Source organism: Sitophilus oryzae, unplaced genomic scaffold, assembly GCF_002938485.1.
Source record: "Sitophilus oryzae breed Bouriz unplaced genomic scaffold, Soryzae_2.0 scaffold_1436_pilon_pilon, whole genome shotgun sequence".
NCBI classification, from domain to species: domain Eukaryota; kingdom Metazoa; phylum Arthropoda; class Insecta; order Coleoptera; family Curculionidae; genus Sitophilus; species Sitophilus oryzae.
In genome coordinates, this window is record NW_022146100.1 from 3,265,802 (window position 1) to 3,293,293 (window position 27,492).

Sequence of the window (27,492 nt, forward strand, 5' to 3'; positions counted from 1 at the left end):
GATCAATTATTAAAGACGCCTAAAACTGTCAATCAATAAAAGTAGTACTGTATTTTTATTTTTCTACTTGCTATATTAAAATTCCTTAGTATTTTTAGTTGATCCCTCGTATACGGCCAGCGTTCTGACTGATAAAATAGCACTTCCGCTGCACCCGGCAAACGTACAAATTTTTTTTTCACCTCGAATGGTCACGGTCACATGGTCATTCCTTAGAGTGGACCAACTGTATATATTTATATTCTCTAAACTGTGATGCTACTAAATGATACACCTTTTATGTCCGAAACGAAGCATTTTAGGACATACATGTATAGGAGTTTTTTTGCCTATTTTTATCTATAGAATATGCTGCCGAAATTTCTCTTAAAATACAATTCAATTGACCACCCTGTATAGAAAAAAATATTCTTAACAGTTAGTATAAAGAATAAAAAGTGGTCTGATGAAATTTTACCGATAAATAAATAAAACGCACATAAAATTATACACTCAAAAATAAATTTCCGTATATCGATAGTTGGCAATAACCGATACTTATGGAAATGCTATCTAAACATCGATAGGTGACGATATATCGATAGATACGTTTATTATCAGATAATTTTAAAGTCACCTATTGTTATTCGACATATCGCTAAGTATCGATAGTTATATCGATGTGTCGGAAAAAAGTCCCATCCCTAGATGAAGACCCGACGTTCTTGTTAAGTTTAAAACGTTATTCCCTATTCTTCCCATATTGATATTATATAGATTTATTATTTTTAGTTATTTATTAAATTGTAGAAAAATATTCGGCGATAAAAAATAATTTAACGTCCAATCGAAGACTTTTTAATTATATAAATTAATATTTATCCCGTTTGTTAGCAAAACTGAATAAAGATTATAATTCTCGTTTTCAACTGTATAATATGATCGAAAAAAACGACGTTGAGATGATAGCATTTTATATGTAAAATTATATGGGAAATGTTATCGATCCCGCTTTTTTTTCGATCATACTGTATTTTGTGGTGGGTTAAAGCAGGATCTTCCGTAGAAATTGAGTATTATTTATTTGTACATTATTAAGGAATTGTATATAATTCAATTTTTTTTAGAAAAAATTAAGTTGTTTGGTAACATTTTTCTTTAAAAATCATATTTTTTTAATTTGGATGGATAAATAATTTGATAGGTGCATATTTACACTATTTTTTGTAGGTAAATATATTTAATATTCATGTTGCCAGTATAATACATAAGATTTTAGATATTTAATGCACAAATTTATATAGATCTAATTGTTATGAATCTCCTGAAGCTTTTCTAATATAATTGTATAAAAACATTCCACGATATAAGTAGGTAATTTAGTCGTTTAATGAACTGAGTTGTATTTTTTGTATAAAATATATTAAACCGAATTGTGTTGTAAAGTGGTATTCGAAATGCTGAATAAAAATAATAAACTAATTAATATCTAATTTTGTTTTATTTTAGCAACTAAAAAAACGCAATGAAAGTAAAACTTCTGAAGAAATACCGTATAATCGAAAACAAACGAAGTCTAGATGGCTTGGAAACGATACTCGTTGACATTCTCCATATAATTTTACTTATAAAATGACAGCGATCTTCATTTCATATCCATCGTTGACGCCGTTTTTTCCGATCATATTGCATGCCATAAAATAGTACCTAGGGAGCATAGAAAGAAAAAAAAAACTAAAAAAACGTCGCTGACTGAGAAGTAAAAAAAAATATCGCTGACTGAGATCTAAAAAAACGTCGCTGAGATCTAAAAAAAGCGTCACTGACTGAGAACAAAAAAATTTCGCTGACAGAACTAAAAAAACGTCGTTGACTGAGAACTAAAAAAAAACGTCGCTGAGATCTAAAAAACGTCGCTGGCTGAGAATTAAAAAAAATATCGCTGACTGAGAACTAAAAAATATCGCTTACTGAGAACTAATAAAACGTCGTTGACTGAGAACTAAAAAAAAACGTCGCTGACTGAGAACTAAAAAAATATCCCTGACTGAGAACTAAAAAAAAGTCACTGTGATCTAAAAAAAGTCACTGACTGAGAACAAAAAAAAACGTCACTGACAGAACTAAAAAAAACGTCGCTGAGATCTAAAAAAACGTCGTTGGCTGAGAATTAAAAAAAATATCGCTGACTGAGAACTAAAAAATATCGCTTACTGAGAACTAATAAAACGTCGTTGACTGAGACCTAAAAAACGTCGCTGAGATCTAAAAAACGTCGCTGACTGAGAACTAAAAAAATATCCCTGACTGAGAACTAAAAAAAAGTCACTGTGATCTAAAAAAAGTCACTGACTGAGAACAAAAAAAAACGTCACTGACAGAACTAAAAAAAACGTCGCTGAGATCTAAAAAAAAGTCGCAGGCTGAGGATTAAAAAAATATCGCTGACTGAGAACTAAAAAATATCGCTCACTGAGAACTAATAAAATGTCGTTGACCGAAAACTAAAAGAAACGTCGCTGAGATCTAAAAAACGTCGCTGACTGAGAACTAAAAAAATATCCCTGACTGAGAACTAAAAAAAAGTCACTGACTGAGAACAAAAAAAAGTCACTGACAGAACTAAAAAAAAACGTCGCTGAGATCTAAAAAAACGTCGCTGGCTGAGAATTAAAAAAAATATCGCTGACTGAGAACTAAAAAATATCGCTTACTGAGAACTAATAAAACGTCGTTGACTGAGAACTAAAAAAAACGTCGCTGAGATCTAAAAAACGTCGCTGACTGAGAACTAAAAAAATATCCCTGACGGAGAACTAAAAAAAAGTCACTGTGATCTAAAAAAAGTCACTGACTGAGAACAAAAAAAAAAGTCACTGACAGAACTAAAAAAAACGTCGCTGAGATTTAAAAAAACGTCGCAGGCTGAGAATTAAAAAAAAATATCGCTGTCTGAGAACTAAAAAATATCGCTTACTGAGAACTAACAAAAGGTCGTTGACTGAGAACTAAAAAAAACGTCGCTGAGATCTAAAAAACGTCGCTGACTGAGAACTAAAAAAATATCCCTGACTGAGAACTAAAAAAAGTCACTGTGATCTAAAAAAAGTCACTGACTGAGAACAAAAAAAAAGTCACTGACAGAACTAAAAAAACGTCGCTGAGATTTAAAAAAACGTCGCAGGCTGAGAATTAAAAAAAATATCGCTGACTGAGAACTAAAAAATATCGCTTACTGAGAACTAATAAAACGTCGTTGACTGAGAACTAAAAAAAACGTCGCTGAGATCTAAAAAACGTCGCTGAGATCTAAAAAAACGTCGCTGACTAAGAACTAAAAGAATATCGCTGACTGAGATCTAAAAAACAGCGCTGAAATCTAAAAAAAGTCGCTGACTGAGAACAAAAAAAACGTCACTGACTGAGAACTAAGAAAAAACATCGCTGACTGAGAACTAAAAAAAATATCGCTGGCAAATCTAAAAAAACGTCGCTGAGATCTAAAATAACGTCGCTGATTGAGAACAAAAAAATATCACTGACTGAGAACTAAAAAAAAGTCGCCGACTGAGAACTAAAAAAATATCGCTGGCAGATTAAAAAAAAATCGCTGAGATCTATAAAAAAACGTCGCTGACTGAGAACAAAAGAAATGTAGCTGACTGAGATCTAAAAAAACGTCGCTGACTGAGAACTAAAAAACGTCGCTGACAGAACTAAAAAAAATCGTTGACTGAGAACTAAAAAAACGTCGCTGACTGAGAACATAAAAAATGTCGCTGACTGGGAACATAAAAATATCGCTTACTGAGAACTAAAAAATGTCGCTGACTGAGAACTAAAAAAAATGTGATAAATACGCGTCGCTCGCACCGCCCGAATCGCGCGCTTTTGTCTCCCACGTAAGACGAAGCGTAAGCCATTTTTTTTAATCGGTATATAACAGGACTATTAATAAAAAGGGTTTCAACTTTTACACACTCATATATATGGCAATCCTTATTTTTTAAACTGTATCCGTATTAAATAAATTTTGGTTCTTATTAGAACTTTGTTAGAACTATATCACGCGCATCTCTATAATAATAAATAGATAAAGCATAAAAGAATAGAAGCGACCTGCGAGGTGCTTCAGGAATGTATTATTAATAAATTTTAGTTATCAACATGTTAGTTTTGATCGTTTTAATGTGATGGAGTGAAAATGATAATGGTAATCTCGACAATGGACACACATTATTTGCATTGCTCAAGTGTTAATAATTTAACTAATAAACTTTTGCGACGTCCTGTGGCTGGTTTGATTTATTTTTTGTCGGTACGACTATAAACAATATGCGAAGTTGTTGTAAACGATAGAAAACTTTTTAGTGAATAATTCTTAATTTTGGTAAGTTTAATTTTGCTAAACAGAATATGCTATTTTTTGTTTTGAAATTTATTTAGTTCTGTTTTAATTCTAAACAAAAGTGTTCACAATAATTTGCCATAATATGCGGGAATATAACTAAATATATACAGGGTGAGTCTTAAATAAGTGCAAATATTTTTAGGGGTAGTATATATACTTCAACCCAAAGAAACACATCTATGAGGTTTTTTCGCGAAAAAAAATTGGAATTTTTTGAAAATTTTTTAGTTTTTAATTAAAAAAACATAATTTCTTGCCAATACAGCTGTAAAGATACTAGATTAAATTTACAAGAAAGAAAATCCAGAAAATATCCGTTGGTTCTCAAAATTTAACCAAAATATCACGTTTTCAAAGTAAAATAACTCGGTTATTTCGGATTTGAAAATGGTAAAGAAAAATATGTTTCTTTTTTCGAGATCTACCAGCCCAGTGGCGTAGCGTGGGTTAGAGGCGCCCGGGGCGGAGAGCCTCTACGAAAGAGGTTTTCCGCCCCTACGGGATCCGTCCGCCGCTTTTATAACGATGTTTTGCCGCCCCACAGGTACTTGGAGGGTCGCAGCCCGGGGCGGCCCGCCCCCACTGTACCAGCCATGAAAATATTTTCCCTGTGTTAAGACATACCCTGTATAAATAACTTTATTACAGACAGCATCTGTACCAAGAATAATTATTTTTTAATATTTTCCATTATATGCAAATAAATATTGTATATCCAGAAAAACCACTTTCTGCGTAGATTCCTTAGTTACTTGTCTGTTTGTGTGTAATAATAAAGATAAAGCGATAATAACTAAAAGAAACCGAAGAAGCGATACATATTTATAAATTTAAAACCTTTTGTTGCAATGTAATAGTTATTTTATCGCATATTCTCACTAAAAAATGTTTTAAACAATATACCTAATACGTGCTAATACCTATACATTTTAAGGCAATTTTAGCAATTAACTAGAAATATTAATAAGGTCACGACCTTTCAATTTACGTTGCTTTTTTACCAAGAATGCTTAGCTCTCAACTTTTCTTCATACTTATGTGAAAATAAATAAATGAATAAAAAGAAAAATAAACGAATGTAAAATGATTCTATTCGTAATAAAATTGCCAAAATCGTATTTTTAATCGAAAATATCAAAAGATGACATATGTCATAAAGTAGAAATATACCGAGGGTGCCATTTAAAAATCAAAACTTAGTAGTAATTTCCGGTGAAACATGAAGTGACAAAAAACAATTGAATACGTCAATTAATCATAATTTATGTCGCATAAGGCGGGTTCTCACTTGTCAGTTTCGCTGACGCAGTCTGACTGATTCAGTGATACTGAACAAACAATGAACGTCAGAACACATTTTCATGTTAAATGATCAGTACATTCGTACTTTCAGTTAAAGTGAAAACCAGTTCTACTTTTTTTCATTTTGACTGATCATTATCGAATAATGAATAGAAACTGAAGCGTGAGAACTACATTTTCGTGATTTGTGCAGTTTACAAGTTAAGTTAATTAATTCTTTTAATATAGTTTCACTAGCACCCCGTTTATTTCTTCGCAATATCCAGAACCTGACCACCTACGACGTTTTTTTTTCTTTTCTGATTCACCAGAATATTCTGTAATTCATTTGCTAATTGTAAACAAACTTCGCGAACACCTGGTTTTAATTTTGTTTTAACCATTTTCATGTCTATACGAAATCACCACATTAGAATGTTTGGACCAACTGAATACTGAATGTAGCAAAACATGAAACGTGTGAATACAATCGTTGTTTTTTATTTTTCATTGATAATGAATCAGTCAGACTGCGTCAGCGAAACTGACAAGTGAGAACCCGCCTATACCTACTAACATACCAAATTTTTTTTTCTGAAAAAATTAACAAGTTATAGGGGTGAGCCATTTTTGAGACGCACTCGGTATATAGAGTTATGAAAAATAGAATTCCAACTTCGGCAGTCTTGTTCTGTATAAGTGATCTTTGAAAATATTAGTATTTAGTTTCAAGCAGTTGCATTATTTTTCTATAAGAATTTAAGATTTTTTTTCTTTTTCACAATCAATTATATCGTGCAAAATCAGTTTATGATCAAATACAGTTTTGTCGGCTTCAAAATGAGGTTCAACCAGTGTTTGAGATGCATTCCTTTGTCTTGCTCTAATGAGAAAATTCTACGATTCTGCTATCATTTTCCGTGTATTATTACACATTCAATTGGGAAAATCAAAATCACCAAAAGATTGATATACCGTATGGTCGAATAAAAACGGCGTCAGCGATAGCTATGAAATGACAATCGATGATACTTCCCATATAAATTTACATATAAAATGACAGCGATCTTCATTTCATAGCCATCGCTGACGCTGTTTTTATTCGATCATACGGTATTTTCCCACTACTCTTAATAAATTTAACTAATGAGGCAAACTTATAAGGTTTTTTTGGATAATAAGGATATCGAGATCCTCTTCAGCTTCTTGCGAATGAATATTTACCTCATATAATTTTAGGGTACATCAGCCATCAATAACAAATAAAGGGTAGTAGAAAAAGTGCGATTTTGAGTAGTCAGTCTAAAACTGTCAATTTTGCTGACTCTTGGCCCAAAACAGTATGTTTAGAGAAAATTTATAAAAACAAGAATTATAGAATGTAAGGTTATTTACAAAAAGTTGATAGCTTTTGAATTATAAGTAAAATACCACGAACAAATCAAATTTATATTTTTTTATTTTATTTTGTTTAAGATTTTTCCACGAAAATGAATTCGCAAATTCTAGTTTCGAATAGAGCACCCAAAACATATATAGAATGGAAGAAATTAAAACTATCCTAAAGCTTTCGTGCAAAAGATTCTTGAGCATAATTTCAGTAAACTATAATAGGATACGTCTATGATATAGTAATAGTAGTGTTTAGAATGTTTAGTCAGATATTCTTCCCTATGTGGTGTGGTAATTGGTAACATTTTAATGTGGAAATTGATAGTACCGATTAATTATTGATCTGGTCATTTGTTACTCTTTGTTTAGATTACTGTTTTTAAATATTTTTTATATAAAAATAATATCTTGATTTTATGGCCTAATCACATTGGTAGATTATTAAATTTACAGGAAAGAAAACCCAGAAAAATCCAGTCGTGGTTTTCAAAATCTAAGCAAAAAATCTTTTATTATTTTTAAAGGAAAATATCTAATTGGTAAAGAGAGAATATGTTTGTTCTATCGAGATGTAATTAATATAGCCCTGAAAATATTTGCACTTATTTAACACTCACCCTGTATCGATAAGAGTTGCGATACAATGTTAAAGCGTCAAATTCAACAAGAAATATTCCTATTTATATCTTTAGTTTCTGGATCATAACACTTAAAAAATAAAATGATAACTGATCCGTTCTCCTATAAAAGTGAATTTTTCGAGACTAAATTTTTATAGTAACCATTCAATAACAGCTCTAAATAATAAGGTAATAAATTTATTAACCAACAAACGTAAATACACCTACAGTTGATTTATTGCGAACTATAAAAACATATTTATATTATTAAATTACATTATGAGATTTTTGAGCAGAATTTCCTTGATTTATAATTCCAAATCGCTGATAACAGTATCAAATATTTATTTTATTCAACTATAAGTACACTAAAGAAACGCATATCGCCACAACAATAGACAAGTTCAAGTATTTATTCTTTCACTATAAAATAGATATGTAGAGCTAAATCTCGGCTAGTAAACTGTATGATCTGTTAACAACTGACAATATTGTAGGTGTTAATTATAGATGCCGGAATAAATATAGATTAAACAAATGCACGAGAATACGCGTTTAAGGAAAGTGAGGTATTTATTTAATAATAAGGTAGGTGGGAATCATTTTGATATCCAGTTTCCATAATAAATAAAAGAACCAGAATGTATGTACCATTTGCGATCAAAAAAAAAGTAGTACAAGAATTAGTAGTCGAGCCAGATAGAACTCCTCGTCTATAAGGATATTTGAATTATATTAATTTTTTTTTTTTTTGGATTTAGCCAACAACACTGTTTTTTGTTTATCCCTAATGCATCTGCAATGTGCCTTATGGGAACCCCATCCCTTAATCGCGTAAATATAATCGATTTTTGCTCTGAAGTTAAAGGCATTTTTTAAAAATTACAAATTACGCGACACTGACACTAGAATATACAGGGTTGTTCACCACATATGACACGGAGAATGGTAGCTAAACGATTAGATTTTTACAAATTGTAAGTTTTGGGTTCGTTGAAGGACTATTAGAGTTACAATTTAAAAATATGTTTACAAGATACAGAGTGTCCCAAATAAATAAAAAATATCAAAGTTGTATTTTTTTTAAATGGAACACCCTGTATATTATTGCATTTTTAGTTTCTACGATTAAAATAAAGGTAAATTTGATTAAGGTTATTACACTTAAACCTTACCGTTTTTGAAATATTTTCAATTTTAAAAAATTGCAGTCAAAATTTTAAGGCTTCATTTCTCCAAGGGTATCAAAGTTTTTAATACTAAATATTTACTGAAGTTTATTTATTGATCAATTATTGTGATGCAATAATAAAAATTATACTACCTTATACAGAGTGTCTAAAATTTTATTTTAAATGATTTCTAGCTTTAAACGGCAATAACTTGTTTAATTTAAATGGAACACCCTGTATATTTTATGAGAATCAGATGCACAACTTAATTGTCTATCAAATTGTATTATACCACTTTTTACCTATCCCTTCAAGTTTTCGTAGAAAACGCATTTTCTCATAATTTAGACCTCATTTATCAATACAGTAAAACGATAATATTACTAGCCCATTTGTATGCAAAAAGAAAACTATTTAAATCTTTATAAAAGAGTACTATACCATTAATTAAATATACCACCAGTATTTCCGCCCAAATACTAATTAATTACATACTTAATTCTGTTCGTTAATAAATTATTCTAAATAAATGTGGATTTGAATCAGAAATTAATATAATAATAAGTTATGAAAATGAACGTCTCTATTGTTATAAATAAGCATTTGTCAAAAAATGAAATATCATTTTTAAGGTGTTAGTTTTTTACCACACTGTCTAATACACATACATAATTCAGTTTTTTAGTATTTGGAGCAATTATTATTAACCAACGCAAACAGTCAATTAATGTAGTTTGAATACTGGAATCATATTAATTGGTCCTCTTTAACAAATATTTAAACAGTTTTTTTTATTTTTTAATGAAATCTACGAACTATATCGACAATATTAGTATCTGTACTCTTTAAAAATTTGGTACATGTTTAAAAATAATCTAAAATGTCAGTATTCCATGGGTATATTGATAAATGAGTTCTAAATTACAAGAAAATGCATGTTCTACGGAAACTAGAAGAGATAGGTAAAAAATGGTATAATACAATTTGATAGGCAATTAAATTGTGCATCTGATTCTCATAAAATATACAGAGTGTTCCATTTAAATTAAACAAGTTATTGCCGTTTAAAGCTAATAATTATTTAAAGTAACTATTTAGACACTCTGTATAAAGTAGTAAAATTTTTATTATTGCAACACATCAACTGATCAATAAATAAACTTCAGTAAATATTTAGTATTAAAAACTTTGATACCCTCGGAGAAATGAAGCCTTAAAATTTATACTGCAATTTCACAAAATTGAAAATATTTCAAAAACGGTAAGGTTTAAGTGTAATAAACCTTAATCAAATTTACCTTTATTTTAATCGTAGAAACTAAAAATGTAATAATATACAGGGTGTTCCATTTAAAAAAAATACAACTTTGATATTTTTTATTTATTTGGGACACTCTGTATCTTGTAAAAATATTTTTAAATTGTAACTCTAATAGTCCTTCAGCGAACCCAAAACTTACAATTTATAAAAATCTAATCGTTTAGCTACAATATTCCGTGTCGTATGTGGTGAACAACCCTGTATACAGACCGGCAGATTAAATCATATTTTGTTGTACTACTTTTTTTTTGATCGCAATGGAACGTCCTATTTACATTTGTAATATCCAATTTATACAGTGGCATAAAAAATCGTATGTTCAAAAAAAACAAAATGTGAGACCTTATTGCCCACGAGAGATGGCACATGTTTTTTGTATAACGCCCTGTATAGATAAACACCCTGTATAGACAATGCTTTTACCCTCAAAATGTTATTCGAATCATTAAAAGCACTTGGAAGAAAATTATAGGTATACCGTGCGGTGCATCGGAACGCGGGACAGAAAATCCTAGGTAAATTTTGAAAAAGCCAAATATTATCTCCCCAGACCAGATGATTTTATGAAAAAATTGTATTAGACTTTTTTGAAGAGGGGTTAATATACTATCGTCTAGAATTTCGTTTTATTTGGAATAGGCATATAAAAATTATTTATTTATCAATCAATTATTATTATTATCAGCAAAAATATGATTTTTTCATTGTCAAATTCGATGTCACGTTTTTTTTGTTTACAACAATTTCTGTGGTATGAAAAGGAGGTTATTTTTTTCTGAATTTGAATAATTAAACAGAGTTTACACTGTGTCACTTTGGATGTACAACCAAAATGAATCACTCAGATTGAATTCATCCAAATTGAACATCCTTGTTTACATATTTTCATCCAGTTCCAGCTGTGGTCTTTTCCTACTGAATCCCCAATAAACAGGAGTCAAGGTTTTTCTTTTCTTCAACATGAAGTATATTCAAGTCATTGTTATTTTCTTCCTGTTCAATTATTTTTGTCTTCACACTTCCATGTGCTTAATACCTTAGTGCCTTTAGTTTCAAACCTCCGGTTTATTCTTTAAACTGTTGATTTATTCGGGATAGGCTTTCCGGAGACTGAGCTGCAACTGCGAACATATCTAACACAGTGGCAGGGCCGTTCCTGGCGAGCGTGCATCAGTGCGTGCACGCACGTAGGCGCAACATTTTGGGGGCGCAAAATCAAAGTGTCAATCAGTACTTTGTAACAAAAAACCGATACGCTTTCTTGTTAATAAACAAATACTTAACATCATAGGATCAAGTTTGCTTAGCGTCTTTTTTGCGTTGGCCGCACCGAATAAACAGGTCTAGGGCAATCTGTCGGCAACACATTGATCTCATCTATTTATTTTTCATTTTACGGAAAGCACTGTTCATTAAAATGTTGTATCCTATGTTATAGGACTTGTTTCTCTCTACAGTTTCCTGTCTCACAATGTACCGTTTGTGTTGGGGAAGGGATCATAGTTTCATAGTTGTCGATTTTCGACAGAAATCAGTACATGCATATTATTTCGTATATTTTTCATTTTATTGATTTTATGGAAAGCACTGTTCATTAAAATGTTGTATCCTATGTTATAGGGCTTGTTTCTCTCTACAATTTTCTGCCTCACAATATACCGTTTGTGTGGGGGAAGCTTTGAATAAGAACACAGAATAAGAAGACTAAGGAAGGAGCATAATATTATCCATGTATTCATGCATGGTGGGCGGAAAAGCCACCATAAAAGCTCTCTAGGGTGGGGATCCTTGACAGTTCTGTTTGACGATTCATTTGACACATTTGAATTTGATTTGAAATTTTGTGGATTTGTCAGTCTTTACGGAGCTTATTTTATGTTATTTATTATTTATTCTACTACTGATAGTTGTATAAAGGTAGTAAATCTAGATGGAAATTGTGGCAGAACTTAAATTAACAGTGACACTATCGCGATTTATCGAAAAAGACTCTAAAATAGTTGGTTGTGTAGCGTGCGGTAGATCTCGGCAAAAATTGAGTGAAATAATGGAACAATTACTTGTCAAAGATTAGATGTCAAAGAATTTAGATACGTTAATTTGACTTACATGCTTCAGTAGCGTATCGGATGTTTGTATTAATAAATACTTATTATAACTTATCTATTTTTATTAGAATTATATATTTTTATAACAATTTTAATAACTACCAACATTTATTCACAACGTAAAATAAAACAACAAATTATTGAGTCTACCCCACGTCTACCCTACATCATAGTTTTACATTTTTTAAATAAAATTAGAACGACACTGATAAACCGGAATTTAAGTCGGCCATATTTGAGGCCCATCGCGGTGTACCTAAGATTTTTGATATGCTCCTTCCTTAGTCTTCTTATTCAAAGGGGGGAAGGGATCATAGTTTCATAGTTGTCGATTTTCGAAAGAAATCAGTACATGCATATTATTTCGTATATTTTTCATTTTATTGATTTTATGGAAAGCACTGTTCATTAAAATGTTGTATCCTATGTTATAGGGCTTGTTTCTCTCTACAATTTCCTGTCTCACAATGTACCGTTTGTGTCCGGGAAGGGTTCATAGTTTCATAGTTGTCGATTTTCGAAAGAAATCAGTACATGCATATTATTTCCGATTTTTAGTTTATTGTTTTTATGTATTTCATATAAAATGGGTCAGTTTTTTTCTTTAGGATACTATTTTTGTTACTAAATTTTTTTGTGGTTTTGTTTGTTTTCTTTATTTAATAAATGTTTTTATACTTTAATTAGAATAGTTTTTTTACATTTCCAATTACATATTGCTCGTTTGTCGCAGAATATAAATTCTTTAAATTTTTGAGATTGGTTGTCGCCCACTGGACCGCTGCGCGGCGCTGGGAAGAGAATTTTTTCCGGCTGCGAAGGAACTGCGCCCACTATAGCGCGCTTTTGAAACGCGGCAACGCTATTTAGTTATAGTCGAAGTGTTTTTTACTTACTGTAGTTTAGTTTTTAAAGCAATGAGTTCAAGTACGAACGAAAGCGTATTTTTTGTGCTCTTCTAACAGAGGAAGAGGAAGAGGGGGTGAGGAAAAGTTTGGACTCATACGATTAAGAAAAAAAGAAAGAAGTTTGGAGAATTTTACCATCTTTTTCCAGATTTAATAAAAAACAAGATAATTTTTTTCAGCATTACAAAATATAAAGGAAACATTTTACGCACTCCTCAATTGAGGGTTTTAGAAGCAAAACACCGGGTATCTCTACTCATCATATTTTTTCATAAGAGACAAATTACTAATTCTTTTGATAATTCTTATTTATTCTGATGTGTATATTAGTTATGTGGTGAAAAAACCCTGATCTTTTTTATATATTTAGGTAATTAGAATTTAAAAATTGGAGATTGTCACTTTTGTTAAAAAGTGGAGATTGCCGGTTTTGCCTCTACACCCCTCAATTATATTAAATCTTTGATAGAAAGGCATTTCGTCCATCTGTCTCTAGTGAGGGAAGACTAAAAAAAATATCATATTTCTTTATGAAAAGCGATTTGCCTAATTTACCTTTAAAAATACAATTCTACCAGTGATACGTATCACTAGTTCCTAGTCAAAAAGCCAACTGAAAAGACTCGAATGCAAAATTATTTCCCTTGTGAGTACGCACACTGCAACGCGCCAAACCGCGGGAGACCGAAAAAAGTTGCTAGAGAAGTCTTCCGACTTCTTGACGGAAATCCCGCGGCGCGCTTCTGCGCTGCGCGCTCTAATGTGCGTTGGTCCATTTAAATACATGGCAAGCAGACAAAAGAAATTTCCACATGGCGCCGCGCCGCGTCGCGCCGCGGTCTAGTGGGCGACAAGATTAAATATGTAATTGGAACGCGCGGGCCTGCACAGTGGGAATACTATTTCCAGCAAAATGCCGTTTAACCATCGTAACTTTTTCAGAAGTTGAGATAGGTTTACGTATTCTTATTCTCCTGCAGTAATTAAAGTTAATTAAGTTAAATCTGAAATTTTGAATTTTAGAACGTTAATTTGTATTTACATCGTATATAATTTTATAACACCTCGGCACTCGGCACAAGAATGATGAACAAGCCAGGGAAATCTGAAAATGAGAAATTTTATACCAAAAACTCCCTTTATTTACAAATAGAGATCGTGTTTGGCAGTCATTCTTGGTCTTCTTTCAGAATCCGTCCAAATGCAAGGAATCAAGAGGATTATAGTGTTCTGCATCATGACCGGCATTCTACCGCCGCTGCTCATCATCACCCCCTTGTACTTGCGAAACAGCGTGTTCGCCGAGGTGACTTATCCCGTTGCTGAGTCCGACGTATTGGCGCTGCAGGAAGGCGTCTCCTCCATATTTTGCGAATCGCTATCGGTCAAGATGGACATTCCGTTCAACGCGTTTCAACTGCAGGGCAATCCCAAACCCAGTTCCAAACGGAAACATATTCGGCTGAAGAAATCGATGATTTTGCCCGACGACACTTTGGAGTATTGGGGCTTCTATCTACTTAAAGGGGCTACAGTCAAACTTAAGGTACGTTTTTAATAGAATCTACCTTATTGAACTCATAAACTCTTACTATATAGTACTAGCGTGTACCAGCGACTTCGTTCGCGTCGAATTAATCATTTGTAATGGTGATGATAAAGCAAAGCAAGAATTTTCATTAATATACAAACTGGATAAAATTTTCTCACATTTATGTCAGCATGAGAAAAAACAATATGGCGATATTATTATATAACTTGGTAATATTTGAGGGGTAGTTTCATCTCGTTGGAATTTGACTTTCGAAAAATCCGTTTGCCAAAAATACGCTTTTTACGTCAAGCAGTTTAAGCAGAATCGTGGTTAAGAAATTACCCAACTTTTTGGAATACCCTGTATGATTTTTTTAAAAAATTTCAAAATATGTAAAAAAACCAAATAAATTATGCTTGTCCAAGCGTTTTACCGAAAGACTAACCGTTTTTTAAATAACAAATATTGTGATATTTAAGGGGCGTTTTCACCCTCTTGGAGTTTGAGATTCGAGAAACCCCTCCTTATCGAACCTCTACACCCCACAGTCAATCCGTTTGCCAAAAATCAGCTTTAAACGCCAAGCAGTTTAAGCACAATCGTGATTACTTAATGGTCATATTTTATGAAACGCCCTGTATAAATTTATAAAAAATCTTAAAATATATAAAACAACGAAATAAAATATACGTGTTTAAGAGTTTTTCCGAAAAACTCCCCGGTTTTTAAATAACAAATATTTTAATATTTGAGGGATAGTTTCACCCAAAGGTTTCACCCCCTTAGAATTCGAGTTTCGAAAAATCCCTTCTTATCGAACCTCTACACCCTAAAGTCAATCTGTTTTCCAAAAATCAGCTTTTTACGTCAAGAGCTTTAAGCAGGATCGCGATTAATCAATGACCAGATTTTTCGAAACACCCTGTATACATTTTTAAAAAATCTTAAAATATGTAAAAAAACAAAATAAAATATACGTGTTTAAGCGTTTTTTCGGAAACTTGACCTGTTGACTTGAACTTGACTGAAACTTGACCTTGACTTGTTTTTTAAATAAAAAATATTGTAATATTTGAGGGGTGGTTTCACCCTCTTGGAACTGGAATTTCGAAAAATCCCTTCTTATCGAACCTCTACACCCTAGAATCAACCTGTATGCCAAAATTGAGCTTCTTACGTTGAGTGGTTTGAGCAGGATCGTGATTAATCAGTATGTCAGTCACTTAAGGATTTTATACAGGGTGTTTCAAAACAAATGCGAAAAACTTCAGGGGGTGATTCCTTGTTCAAAATAAAGGGTAGTTTGCTTCATAAACGTTGGGTCAAAAATCAACCATTAGGGAGATATCGCGGTTCAAAAATGGCGGAAAAATAAAGTTTTTATTTTTTATCTTGAAAACGAAAAGATATAGACTAATAAAAGTTTATGGAAGCATTACTGTTATGAAAACATACTTTCTGGTAATTTTTTCACTTTTTTAAAATGAAAATTAATTAATTAATTTTTTCGCATATGTTTGATAAGATTTTTCTTTAAATTTCGTTAACAAGAATGAGAAAGGTAGTTTATTTCAACCCCTACCACTCATTTTGAAAAAGTGAGAAAATTACCAGAAAGTGTGTTTTCATAACAGTAATGCTTTCATAAAATTCCATTAGTCCATCGCTTGTCGTTTTCAAGATAAAAAATAAAAACATTACTTTTCCGCCATCTTTGTACCGCGATATCTCCCTAATGGTTGACTTTTGACCCAACGTTTATAAAGCAAACTACCCTTTATTTTGAACAAGGAATCACCCCCTGAAATTTTTCGCATTTGTTTTGAAACACCCTGTATATTAGTATAGATATAGATTTCTATAAAAAATAAATTAGGTGAAAGTAACCAAATATGGAATGCCATTTAGTTTTTGTGTTATACAGGGTGAGTTTTAAATAAGTGCAAAGATTTTTAGGTGTAGTATATTTCGACCCCGGAAACACGTCTATGAGGTATTTTACGCGAAAAAAAAATTTGGAATTTTTTGAAAAACATTTTGGTCACCCGGTATACTTTTTGAGTAAAAAAAACATATGAAAAAATACCTATATGAGAATACTTAGTTTTTATCTTTATATATAGGTATGTTCAAGACACGAAGGCTCCAGGATACTGGTGGTTCGCGGAGAAAAAAATCTAAAAACCTGCGGTTTGTTGGAGCACAATTACGAAAAATACGGAGCGAAATTCGACATGGAACACAACCGCGTCAACGTGACCTACGAGAGACCGGCAGAAGAATTAGGACTAGTCGACACTGCTGCGGACAATAACACTGCGGCGAATAATGCGGGCCAAGAAGTGTTCGGAGACAGCGAAGAGGTCGATATCTACATCAGAAAAAGGATCGAAAAAGGCAAAACGCGCCTACAGAAAATCAATTCTACCAGAAGCAAGGAAAATACGACATCCGTAGTTCGCGAAAAACACTTCGCGCTGCACAAACCGAATAAACCCGAGTACGAAGAAACATCTGAACGAGCGAATTATGGTACAATATAATAATAATAATCAATGATATGGGCAAACACTCGATATTTTGAAATGTGGGTAAATGCCCAAGGTCTTGCACCCGGTATATTGTATACAGGGTGTTCGAGAAACTTCGGCATCAGCATCTTCTGTGTATAAAAATAAGTAAAAAAAGTTCGTATAAATGTATGTTCTAAAATGCTTCGTGTCAGAGATAGAGGGTGTAAAAGTTTTATTTTTATTTCAATTTTTTCCAATTAATTTCTGACCTGTCGGTATTTCAATGCACTAGAACTTCATCTGTCATGTTAAGAAATGAAAGTAAATAATAAAGCGCCTCTCGTGTTTGTTATTCGCACTCTAAAAATTTCAATTAGTGCCTGTATATATTTTTAATATATTTTTTACATTTTTTTAATTGTAAAGTAATATATTACATTTAAATGGAATATATTACATAACAATTATGTCAATTACAGGATTACAAGCTTGTTTTCTAACATTTTTTAAATAAAACGATTTATAAAATTTCAAAATATGTATATTTGTCGTAGGTATAAAAAAAGTAAAATATAAAATGGACAAACGCTTACTTACAATGCAATAAAACTTCCGCTTTTAGTTTTGCAATCCAAACGCAATATTTCTATTTCACAAATAAAAATATCCGACAACACTAAAATAACTGAAACTTCCGCGGCTGACAACGAAAACTGAAAAATATAACGGCACTTTTTGTTTTGGACCTGCATATCAACATTACGCTGTACTATTATGTGTTTGTTGTTGAAATAATATAAAATATCTAATTATAACTTGTAAATTTTAATATTTTAACATGATTTTAACTACTTTTGACAATAACTAACTTTTTGTTATCAAGATGACATGGCAATTGACATATATGTCATAATATTTGAATCTTAAATATCTATGTAATACCGTATGATCGAAAAAAAACGGCGTCCAGTTGGCTGGGAAATGACGATCGATGACATTTCCCATATAAATTTACATATAAAATGACAGCGATCTTCATTTCATAGCCATCGCTGACGCCGTTTTTATTCGATCATACGGTATAATTTAAATAATTACTATAATGCAAATTTATACTAAGAAAACATTTATACATTCACAAAATACAACAAAGTCTAATAATATAGTTTGAAAACAATGAATATTGAATTAAAATTGAAAAAGTTAAACGCGACCCCTTGTGTCAAAATTAGATGATTAAATTTTCGCAATTTTTACACCATTTGATGACCGGTGGCGCCTCTAATGTTTGCTCGGGCGGTTGGTATTTTACTCCCGCGTATAGCCATTAAAGAAAAAGTTCTAAAGGGGGATGTTTTGTGTTTCAATGGGCGCGTTCAGGGACGGTCAGCGGCTGAGTGGCTGAGTAAGCGGTTTCCCTAAACGGTCTCTTTTTACACGCAAAAATAGTCAGCCGCTGAGCAAAATACTCAGCGGTCGGTCAGCCACTGTGTTCCCTGAACGCGCACAATGAAAATTGTTGTCTTGATTTTTTGACATGAGAAATTTGACTTGAAGTCAATATGACGTTACTTGAAGAGTTATAACTTCGTCAGTACCGTAAAACGGGGCTACTTCGAACAGTTTTTGAGGTTTTTTGTAAGTTTTTTGACTTAAGTGTGTTCAAATTCAACCAATATTTTTTGTGTGGGTTACTACATCTTTCCCCTATGTCTAACCAAAAAAAATCTTAAACTTTCTTTTTCTAACGTATATATTGTTTTGTTTGAAAAGTGTCCGAAGTTATCCCCATATAGGTGGGGTAACTTCGGACATGCTTTTAAAAATGTCTAAATTTGATGTTATAGGCCAATGTAGAAAAAGTACCATTTCAAGACTGTTACAGAATTTTACACTATCGCCATTCGTGTTGGCATTAAAATGTGAGGAAGAGTACCAAATTTGATGAAAAATGGTTTACAAATAATATCCTTAAAAAGAAACAAAACATATTATTTTCATTTGCCCTTTCGAGTGCTACAACTTCTTCAGGAAGCATTTTAAGGCATATGTTCATTAGGAACTTATTTTTTATTTTTAACTGTAGTATCACCCACCGAAGTTAGATATACTAATTCCTTGACACCCTGTATTTCATTTTTTTTTGAATTTTTTTAATTATTTTATTACTATACAGGGTGTTTCAAAGAACATGTGCCATCTCTCGTGGGGAAAAATAAGATTTATTTTTCATATCAACATAGGTCCGATTCTGATTTGTTTTTTAGCTACAGGGTGTTAAAGTCTTAAATCTTTTACGTGAGGAATCTCCCCACGAGAGATGGTATATATTTTTTGAAACACCCTGTATAAATAATTTTTTTTATTAAAAAAAGGTAGAAATAAAAGAAACATCGAGGAACTGGACGTGCACGTCCAACATGGTGGAAATGCCTTTAACCAAACCGAGTTGGACAATAATGAAAGTACTAGCGTTAGCAGTTTCGAAACAGGCTTGCTCACATGCTACGACGGACAAATCCTGTTAACTCAGGGGTTTTCACCAAGTCGTACCTGTGAAAAAATCCACGATTTGGAAAAGATTGATCATATGGTGAGTCGGTTTAGAGTTATTTTGAATCAAACTGTTTCTTTTACTCTTATGTAGTTAGTAACTAACATCTTATGTACCTGTCAAATAACATTTAATGACTATATACTTATTTCTTTCTATCTTGGTAAAGGTACAGAGGTAATACGTATACTTATGTCAAATATACCTATTTAGATTTATAACAAAAACCTTGCTTTAAGTAGTAATAATTTTTGTAAAGTCGTTTATCCTTTGTAGTCGTCAAGGTGCAAGTAATTAAATGACTTACTATAAACAGCAATATAATAAAACATAAAACCGACATTTTCAATAAATAATCTGTTCAATAAAGTGATAATCCTAATTAAAACATCTTTATTAATCGGTACTATAATCTAAAGGATATTGCATTATTCCGTCTTGTCTCGTGTATTCTCCGAAGATACAGGGTGGTCCGAACTGTATTCCTGAAACTTCGGCAGCATATTCTGCAGATAAAAATAAGTAAAATAAAACACTAAATCACCACAATATCGCTAACCATGTTAGTATCATCAGCAGATGATTATAAACTAAAATACAATCTACAATTGGAGCGTTTATATACTAATCAGTGGGCACAGAGTGGGCGTGGCAAGATCTAGCCAACCGAGTCAGAACCCACCGAGCGTAAATGTTAGATTTCCGCCACTAGAGTAGTAGGAACAATTAAAGAACTTGAAGGAATTGGACCGTTGCCTCTGTTCATACTATCTTTGCATTTATTAATTCTGATGCTTTCATATTCATCTAATTACCTGTAATTTGAGACTTGTTTAAGTAATTTTAAGTTATATAAGATCTATACAATGTTCTTTATCAACAATATGTTCGGCAACGCAAGATTTATCAGGTCTACCATATATCTTATCTGAGCTAAATGTTCTTTAAATCTAGTTAATATTGATCTTCTAGTTTGCCCAACATATTTCTGATTACAATCTTTACAAGAAATTTCATAAATACCCGACCTTTCCACTAAAGGTGTTTTATCCTTTGGATTACCTAATAATTGTTGTAATTTATTATTAGCACTATACACAAGTTTATAATTGACATTCTTAAAAATTCCTTTTAGACCACGGGATAACTGTCTATCAAACGGTATTGAAAAATATTTTGACGTATCTTTCTCCACTTGAAAAGTCGAATTTTCAGAAATCATTAATTTCTGAAAAACCCTACAGCGACTCACCCTTATAACTTTTTTATTTTTTCAGATAAAAAAACCAGAATTGGTATGTTAGTATATATCATAAATTAGGATTGATTGACGTATTCAATTGTTTTCGGTCACTGTCATCCTGTTTCACCGGAAATGAGTACAACTTTTGATTTTTAAATGACACCTTCGGATTTTTTTTACTTTATTGGATAGAAAATAACACTCTGAATAGAATGACATATCATATGTCAACTTTTGACATTTTCGCATACGGTTTACTTGAAATTATAACTTGCGGTTCGGAAAAAAAATTTGACTCGAAATACCAAGTATGGGGTATCAAATTATTCGTAAAAAAATGCTTTTTCCAAATATGCTAATGAGCCACCCTCGTTCCATTTGAAAAATTGAGATATGATTAAAAATACGATTTGAGCATTTTCTAACTGGCCAGGACAAGACACCAAAAACATTAGACGATCAAATCTATTTTTCCAAGGCTCCTTGATTAAGAATTAGTGTTTTTAACATAGCCATGACACTCTATATTGAATTTTAAAATACAATTTTTTATTAAGCGGAAATGTCAAAAGTTGACATATGATATGTCGTTCTATTCAGAATGCCATTTTCTATCGAATAAAGTAAAAAAATACCGAGGGTGCCATTTAAAAATCAAAAGTTGTAGTTATTTCCGATGAAACAGAAATTTTGAGACGCACTCGGTATGCTGTTTTAATTGTCTTCTTGGATTTAGCAAATATTTTATATAACTTTCCAATATTTTTAAAACGAACTGGTTATTTTCCAAAAAATTTGGCAATAAAAAAATCCATATAAATAAAATTGAGACATATAGGTACGTGATTTAGAAATTTATTTTTTTTTTCATAGTCAAATACGCACCTTTATGATTTTTTGTGTATAATATTACTTTTTTGATGTACTTTTTTTTGTATATCTCACCTAATTAACAACCTATGCTAATGTATATAGAACCAAAAGCAATATAATATAATAATAATAAATACTTTTTGGATATGGTGGGATACCAACAATGTGCTGTCACTTATAACAAAATACGAAATAAATATACTTTAGTGCAGGTGAAAATCAAGTTGTCTTTGACCCTCTTATGCAGAAATGTATTGGTGAAATACCTACTTTCATTAAAATAGCCTATATACAGCACGTTCAGAGTGCTCGACATATTCCTCTAGCATTACTTGATTCTTATCTTTTGGTACTCGCATTGGTTTTTACGTAGGAGACAAGGTTAACATTAGCTCTAGTTTATTTCAGGTTCTCATCCCATATATTCTTTGAAAAACAATGTATTTCTTGAGAAGAATTCTGCCAGTCGTATTGTATTAGCAGGATAAATTTCCCTAACTGACAAAAAAAGCTTAACGTTTCAGGATATATCTCGCCCGGCGCCATAAGTAAAAAAACGGTGTCAGCAATGGCTACGAGATGAAAATCGCTGTCATTTTATATCTAAAACTAGCGTGTACCAGCGACTTCGTTGGCGTCGAATTAAGGCTGATTCATGGTACACCGTGACGGGCCGGGGCCGTGCGACGGTGAAGGCACGGCCAAACATTGTCAAATGTTATTTATACTTATGCATTCATGCTAAGCCGAGCACGGGCCGAGCTTCGCCGGAACGCGTCCGTGCCCCGTCCGAGAAATGTCCGTGTACATTTTTCCTCGGATCCGCTACGGTCCGGCCCCGTTGCGGCAAACATAAATGAGTCGCCCGGGCTAAATACTTCGTTCGTCTACGGGCCTATAGCGACTGTTTTCTAGCAGTGTTGCCGCACCCAACTTTTAGCGCGTACCACATTATAAACTAAAAATGTACCACTACAATTTTACAAATTTTTTAAAGCACAACAAAATACATCTGCAAATGACTTTAACCGGTTTGGTCGCTGTGAATTTCTTCATAAATTTCTACATAAAAAAACTTCCTGGAGAAAGACACAAATCGAGACGAAAAACATGAAATAGAAATTCAGAAAACCCAATTATAAGTATGTATAGGTTGAAGAAATCTAAGTAATTCTAATACTACACACAATACTTGGAAAACTTAAATTTTATTAAAAAAACGCAAATATAGAAGCATGTTAGAAACAGTAAATTTTCAAGTTTTTTCTTCGGGTTATTTAATATAGGCAACGCTATAGACATTACAACGTTTATAATACGTCGTTAATTAATGCGGATTCTCTCCGAATGGTATCGGTAAGCGCGTTTAATGCAATATCAACAACAATAATTATTAAATATCTATTCATTTTCGGTGCGCGTGGGAAATAATTATTGTACCAAATCATCCTGGATTTGAAAATGTAGTACCACTGTACCAAATAGAATTAAAAGTATCAAATTTGGTACAAATGTACCACTGCGGCAACACTGTTTTCTAGAATATAATCGGCACGGACATGATCCCCGTTGTCAACTCGGTGTAGTGTGTAGCATATATTGAAGGCCCGGACGTGGCTCGGTGTCTACTTTACGGAACGTGCCCGGCTCGGGTACGGCCCGGTGTACCATGAATCAGCCTTTAATCATTTGTAATGGTGATGATGAAGCAAAGCAAGAATTTCCATTAACATACAAACTGGATAAAATTTTCTCACATTTATGTCAGCATGAGAAAAAACAATATGGCGATATTACATATTATATAACTTGGTAATATTTGAGGGGTAGTTTCATCTCGTTGGAATTTGACTTTCGAAAAATCTGTTTGCCAAAAATAAGCTTTTTACGTCAAGCAGTTTAAGCAGAATCGTGGTTAAGAAATTACCCAACTTTTTGGAACACCCTCTATGATTTTTTTAAAAGACTAACCGTTTTTTAAATAACAAATATTGTAATATTTGAGGGGCGTTTTCACCCCCTTGGAATTTGAGATTCGAGAAACCCCTCCTTATCGAACCTCTACACCCCACAGTCAATCCGTTTGCCAAAAATCAGCTTTAAACGTCAAGCAATTTAGGCAGAATCGTGATTACTCAATGGTCATATTTTATGAAACACCCTGTATAAATTTATAAAAAATCTTAAAGTATGTAAAACAACAAAATAAAATATACGTGATTAAGAGTTTTTGCGTAAAACTCACCGGTTTTTATATAAAAAATATTTTAATATTTGAGGGATAGTTTCACCCCCTTAGAATTCGAGTTTCGAAAAATCCCTTCTTATCGAACCTCTACACCCTAAAGTCAATCTGTTTTCCAAAAATCAGCTTTTTACGTCAAGAGCTTTAAGCAGGATCGTGATTAATCAATGACCAGATTTTTCGAAACACCCTGTATACATTTTTAAAAAAATCTTAAAATATGTAAAAAAACGAAATAAAATATACGTGTTTAAGCGTTTTTTCGGAAACTTGATCGTTTTTTAAATAAAAAATATTGTAATATTTGAGTGGTGGTTTCACCCTCTTATTGGAAGTGGAATTTCGAAAAATCCCTTCTTATCGAACCTCTACACCCTAGAATCAACCTATATGCCAAAATTGAGCTTCTTACGTTGAGTGGTTTGAGCAGGATCGTGATTAATCAGTATGTCAGTCACTTAAGGATTTTATATATACAGGGTGTTTCAGATTTTAATCGGGAGAATTTAATAGACGATAGAACTTGCAAAAATAAAACAAACAGTTCATATCAACTTGTAAGATTTAAAGCTTCCTTTTCGAGATACAGGGTACCATTAGAATACCAATTACAATATTAATTACCATTTAGAATTTATTTTTTTTTCGCAAGAGGTAAGCAAGATAGACAAAAAAGTCAGGAGACAAAAAAATAATATATTTAATTATTAAATCCAAAAATAATATCAAACTTCTAAAAAAGCAGTGGCGTGCCTATTTTTTGCTTTAAAATAATTTAACAGTGATGCCCCACCGCCGCCCCTGGCCTTTAAACTTAAATCTAATTACATCAAATTAAGTCCCATAGTAAGTATTATAAACGGGTCAAGTTATATCCAAATCGATTAAATAGTTTTTCAAATATCTTAACTTTTTGTTTCTTTTTTAAGTAACTTTAACACCCTGTATCTCGAAAAGGAAGTTTTAAATCTTACAAGTTGATATGAACTTTTTGTTTTATTTTTGCAAGTTCTATCGTCTATTAAATTTTCCCGATTAAAATCTGAGACAACCTGTAGTAGTATATGGGGAATGTCATCGATGTTCATTTCGAAGCCAACTGGACGCCGTTTTTTTTTCGATTATACGGTAGCTCCACCGTACGAGTTAAACGGAAACGCGAGAAAAACTACGAATGAATATTTTTATTTAGAAGAAGAAAATTTCAATTATTTTTCATCAATAGTTTTGCTATAAAAAGGAACATTTTCAGGTTACTACCCACGAGGTGGCTTCCGACGGCTACTACTACTACATCTTCTATTCCGACAACGATTTCGTCAAGAACGAGATCCACGCGATTTTCGACATCTACAAACCCACTTACCAATACGCGGAATCGGCCAAGATCAAGGAGTGCGTCAACAGCACCGAGTGCAAATTCGACCTGAGCATCATGTCGGACGAGGTGGTGATCGTGGAGATACCGACCCACGACGGTATCGAGCACAAAGACGATGACATCGGCTTCATTACGAGCACCTGCCATCCCAGAATGACCGTCTACATGATATTCCCCATTCTAGTACTGTTGCTTATATTAGGCTGTGCATTTTTGTAAATATTTATCTCTAGATAATTTTTTTAATATAATTGTTTTGTTTGTATGTTTTGCTCCTTTTATTTTTTCTTACAGATGTACCTATTGTGTTTCCTGCCTTTCTTACTGTTCATACAGGTTCAGGGCTTTGATTAAAGCCGGTATCTGAGACGGGTTTATAGAAAAGTTCAATGACTAAAGAATCCAAGGACAAATAACACTCAAGAGCAAACTCTGCCGATGTCACCAAACAGTGCCGTAGCACATATTTTTCTTAACCTAGCTGTTTGAAGCAATATTTATATTTTTTGATAATTGTTTTGACTACGCCTATGGTGTATCATCCTAATTAATTACGAAAAAAACGTATTAAAATGTTAACAAAAGATACAAAACTAGTATCGACGTTTAGCACATATCAAGTACATATAGATGTTAATTGAAATTGAAGAATAATTATCGAATTCAATAAGAAAACGCTAAAAAGTTGGAGTGGACTGTTTATTTACCTATGAAACCTAACTCCTGGCTCTTCCTTATCGCTGCTGTTTCTACACTTGAAAGTTGAACAACTAATCACCATTGTAATCAAGTTTATACAAAGTTTACTACACACAAACTATTAAAAATCGCTAAAATTGTCGCTGGTGACCAAATGATGACTCATTGTTTGCCACCAAAAGAAAGGTCTCTAAGGTCACAAATTCTGCTGCAGCCCGTATAGGGGCGTTACATGTCCTTATATTCTTTAGTCATTGGAAAAGTTACTTCTCCATTTCCAATATCGGTCGTACCAAAGTTCATGGCACGAATTTAGTTTGTTAGTTCGTAGTTTGGCAATCCAGCATCAATTTTACCATGGATATGGACAATGAACAAGTATAGTTAAAGTTAAGTAATCTTGAATTAAAATGACTGTCACTAACGGTCACAGACGAAGGTCCATAGAATCCTTTGAATAACAAGACTAAGGAAGGAGCATATCAAAAATCTTAGGTACACCGCGACGGGCCTCAAATATGGCCGACTTAAATTCCGGTTAATCAGTGTCGTTCTAATTTTATTTAAAAAATGTAAAACTATGATATAGGGTAGACGTGGGGTAGACTCAATAATTTGTTGTTTTATTTTACGTTGTGAATAAATGTTGGTAGTTATTAAAATTGTTATAAAAATATATAATTCTAATAAAAATAGATAAGTTATAATAAGTATTTATTACCACAAACATCCGATACGCTACTGAAGCAGGTAAGTCAAATTAACGTATCTAAATTCTTTGACATCTAATCTTTGACAAGTAATAAATAAAAGCTAAAATGCAAGAAAAATATATAATTTAGTTAATTTAAGTGAATTTCATAAATGATCGGTTTACTACACGTATGTATATTATATAGTCACTTACTAGCGAAAAGTTGTTCCATTATTTCACTCAATTTTTGCCGAGATCTATCGCACGCTACACAACCAACTATTTTAGAGTCTTTTTCGATAAATCGCGATAGTGTCACTGTTAATTTAAGTGCTGCCACAATTTCCATCTAGATTTACTACCTTTATACAACTATCAGTAGTGGAATAAATAATAAATAACATAAAATAAGCTCCGTAAAGACCGACAAATCCACAAAATTTCAAATCAAATTCAAATGTGTCAAATGAATCGTCAAACAGAACTGTCAAGGATCCCCACCCTAGAGTGCTTTTATGGCGCTTTTTCCGCCCACCATGCATGAATACATGGATAGCATTATGC

General features: G+C 32.5%; 1 protein-coding gene across 3 annotated transcripts; it reads left to right on the plus strand.

The window, feature by feature from the left end:
- The first annotated feature begins 4,174 nt into the window (after nucleotides 1-4,174).
- On the plus strand, nucleotides 4,175-25,800 carry LOC115876457. Of its 3 annotated transcripts, none has more exons than XM_030892243.1 (5): nucleotides 4,175-4,369; nucleotides 14,383-14,738; nucleotides 16,850-17,258; nucleotides 19,615-19,832; nucleotides 25,407-25,800. In XM_030892243.1, the coding sequence occupies exons 2-5, from the start codon at nucleotides 14,394-14,396 to the stop codon at nucleotides 25,752-25,754; spliced, it is 1,320 nt and encodes a 439-aa protein (XP_030748103.1). In that variant the 5' UTR covers nucleotides 4,175-4,369; nucleotides 14,383-14,393; the 3' UTR covers nucleotides 25,755-25,800. The 3 variants fall into 3 exon arrangements, with proteins under 3 accessions (XP_030748103.1, XP_030748101.1, XP_030748104.1); XM_030892241.1 differs by lacking the exon at nucleotides 4,175-4,369 and adding an exon at nucleotides 8,041-8,271; XM_030892244.1 differs by lacking the exon at nucleotides 4,175-4,369 and adding an exon at nucleotides 8,044-8,252.
- The last annotated feature ends 1,692 nt before the right edge of the window (nucleotides 25,801-27,492 follow it).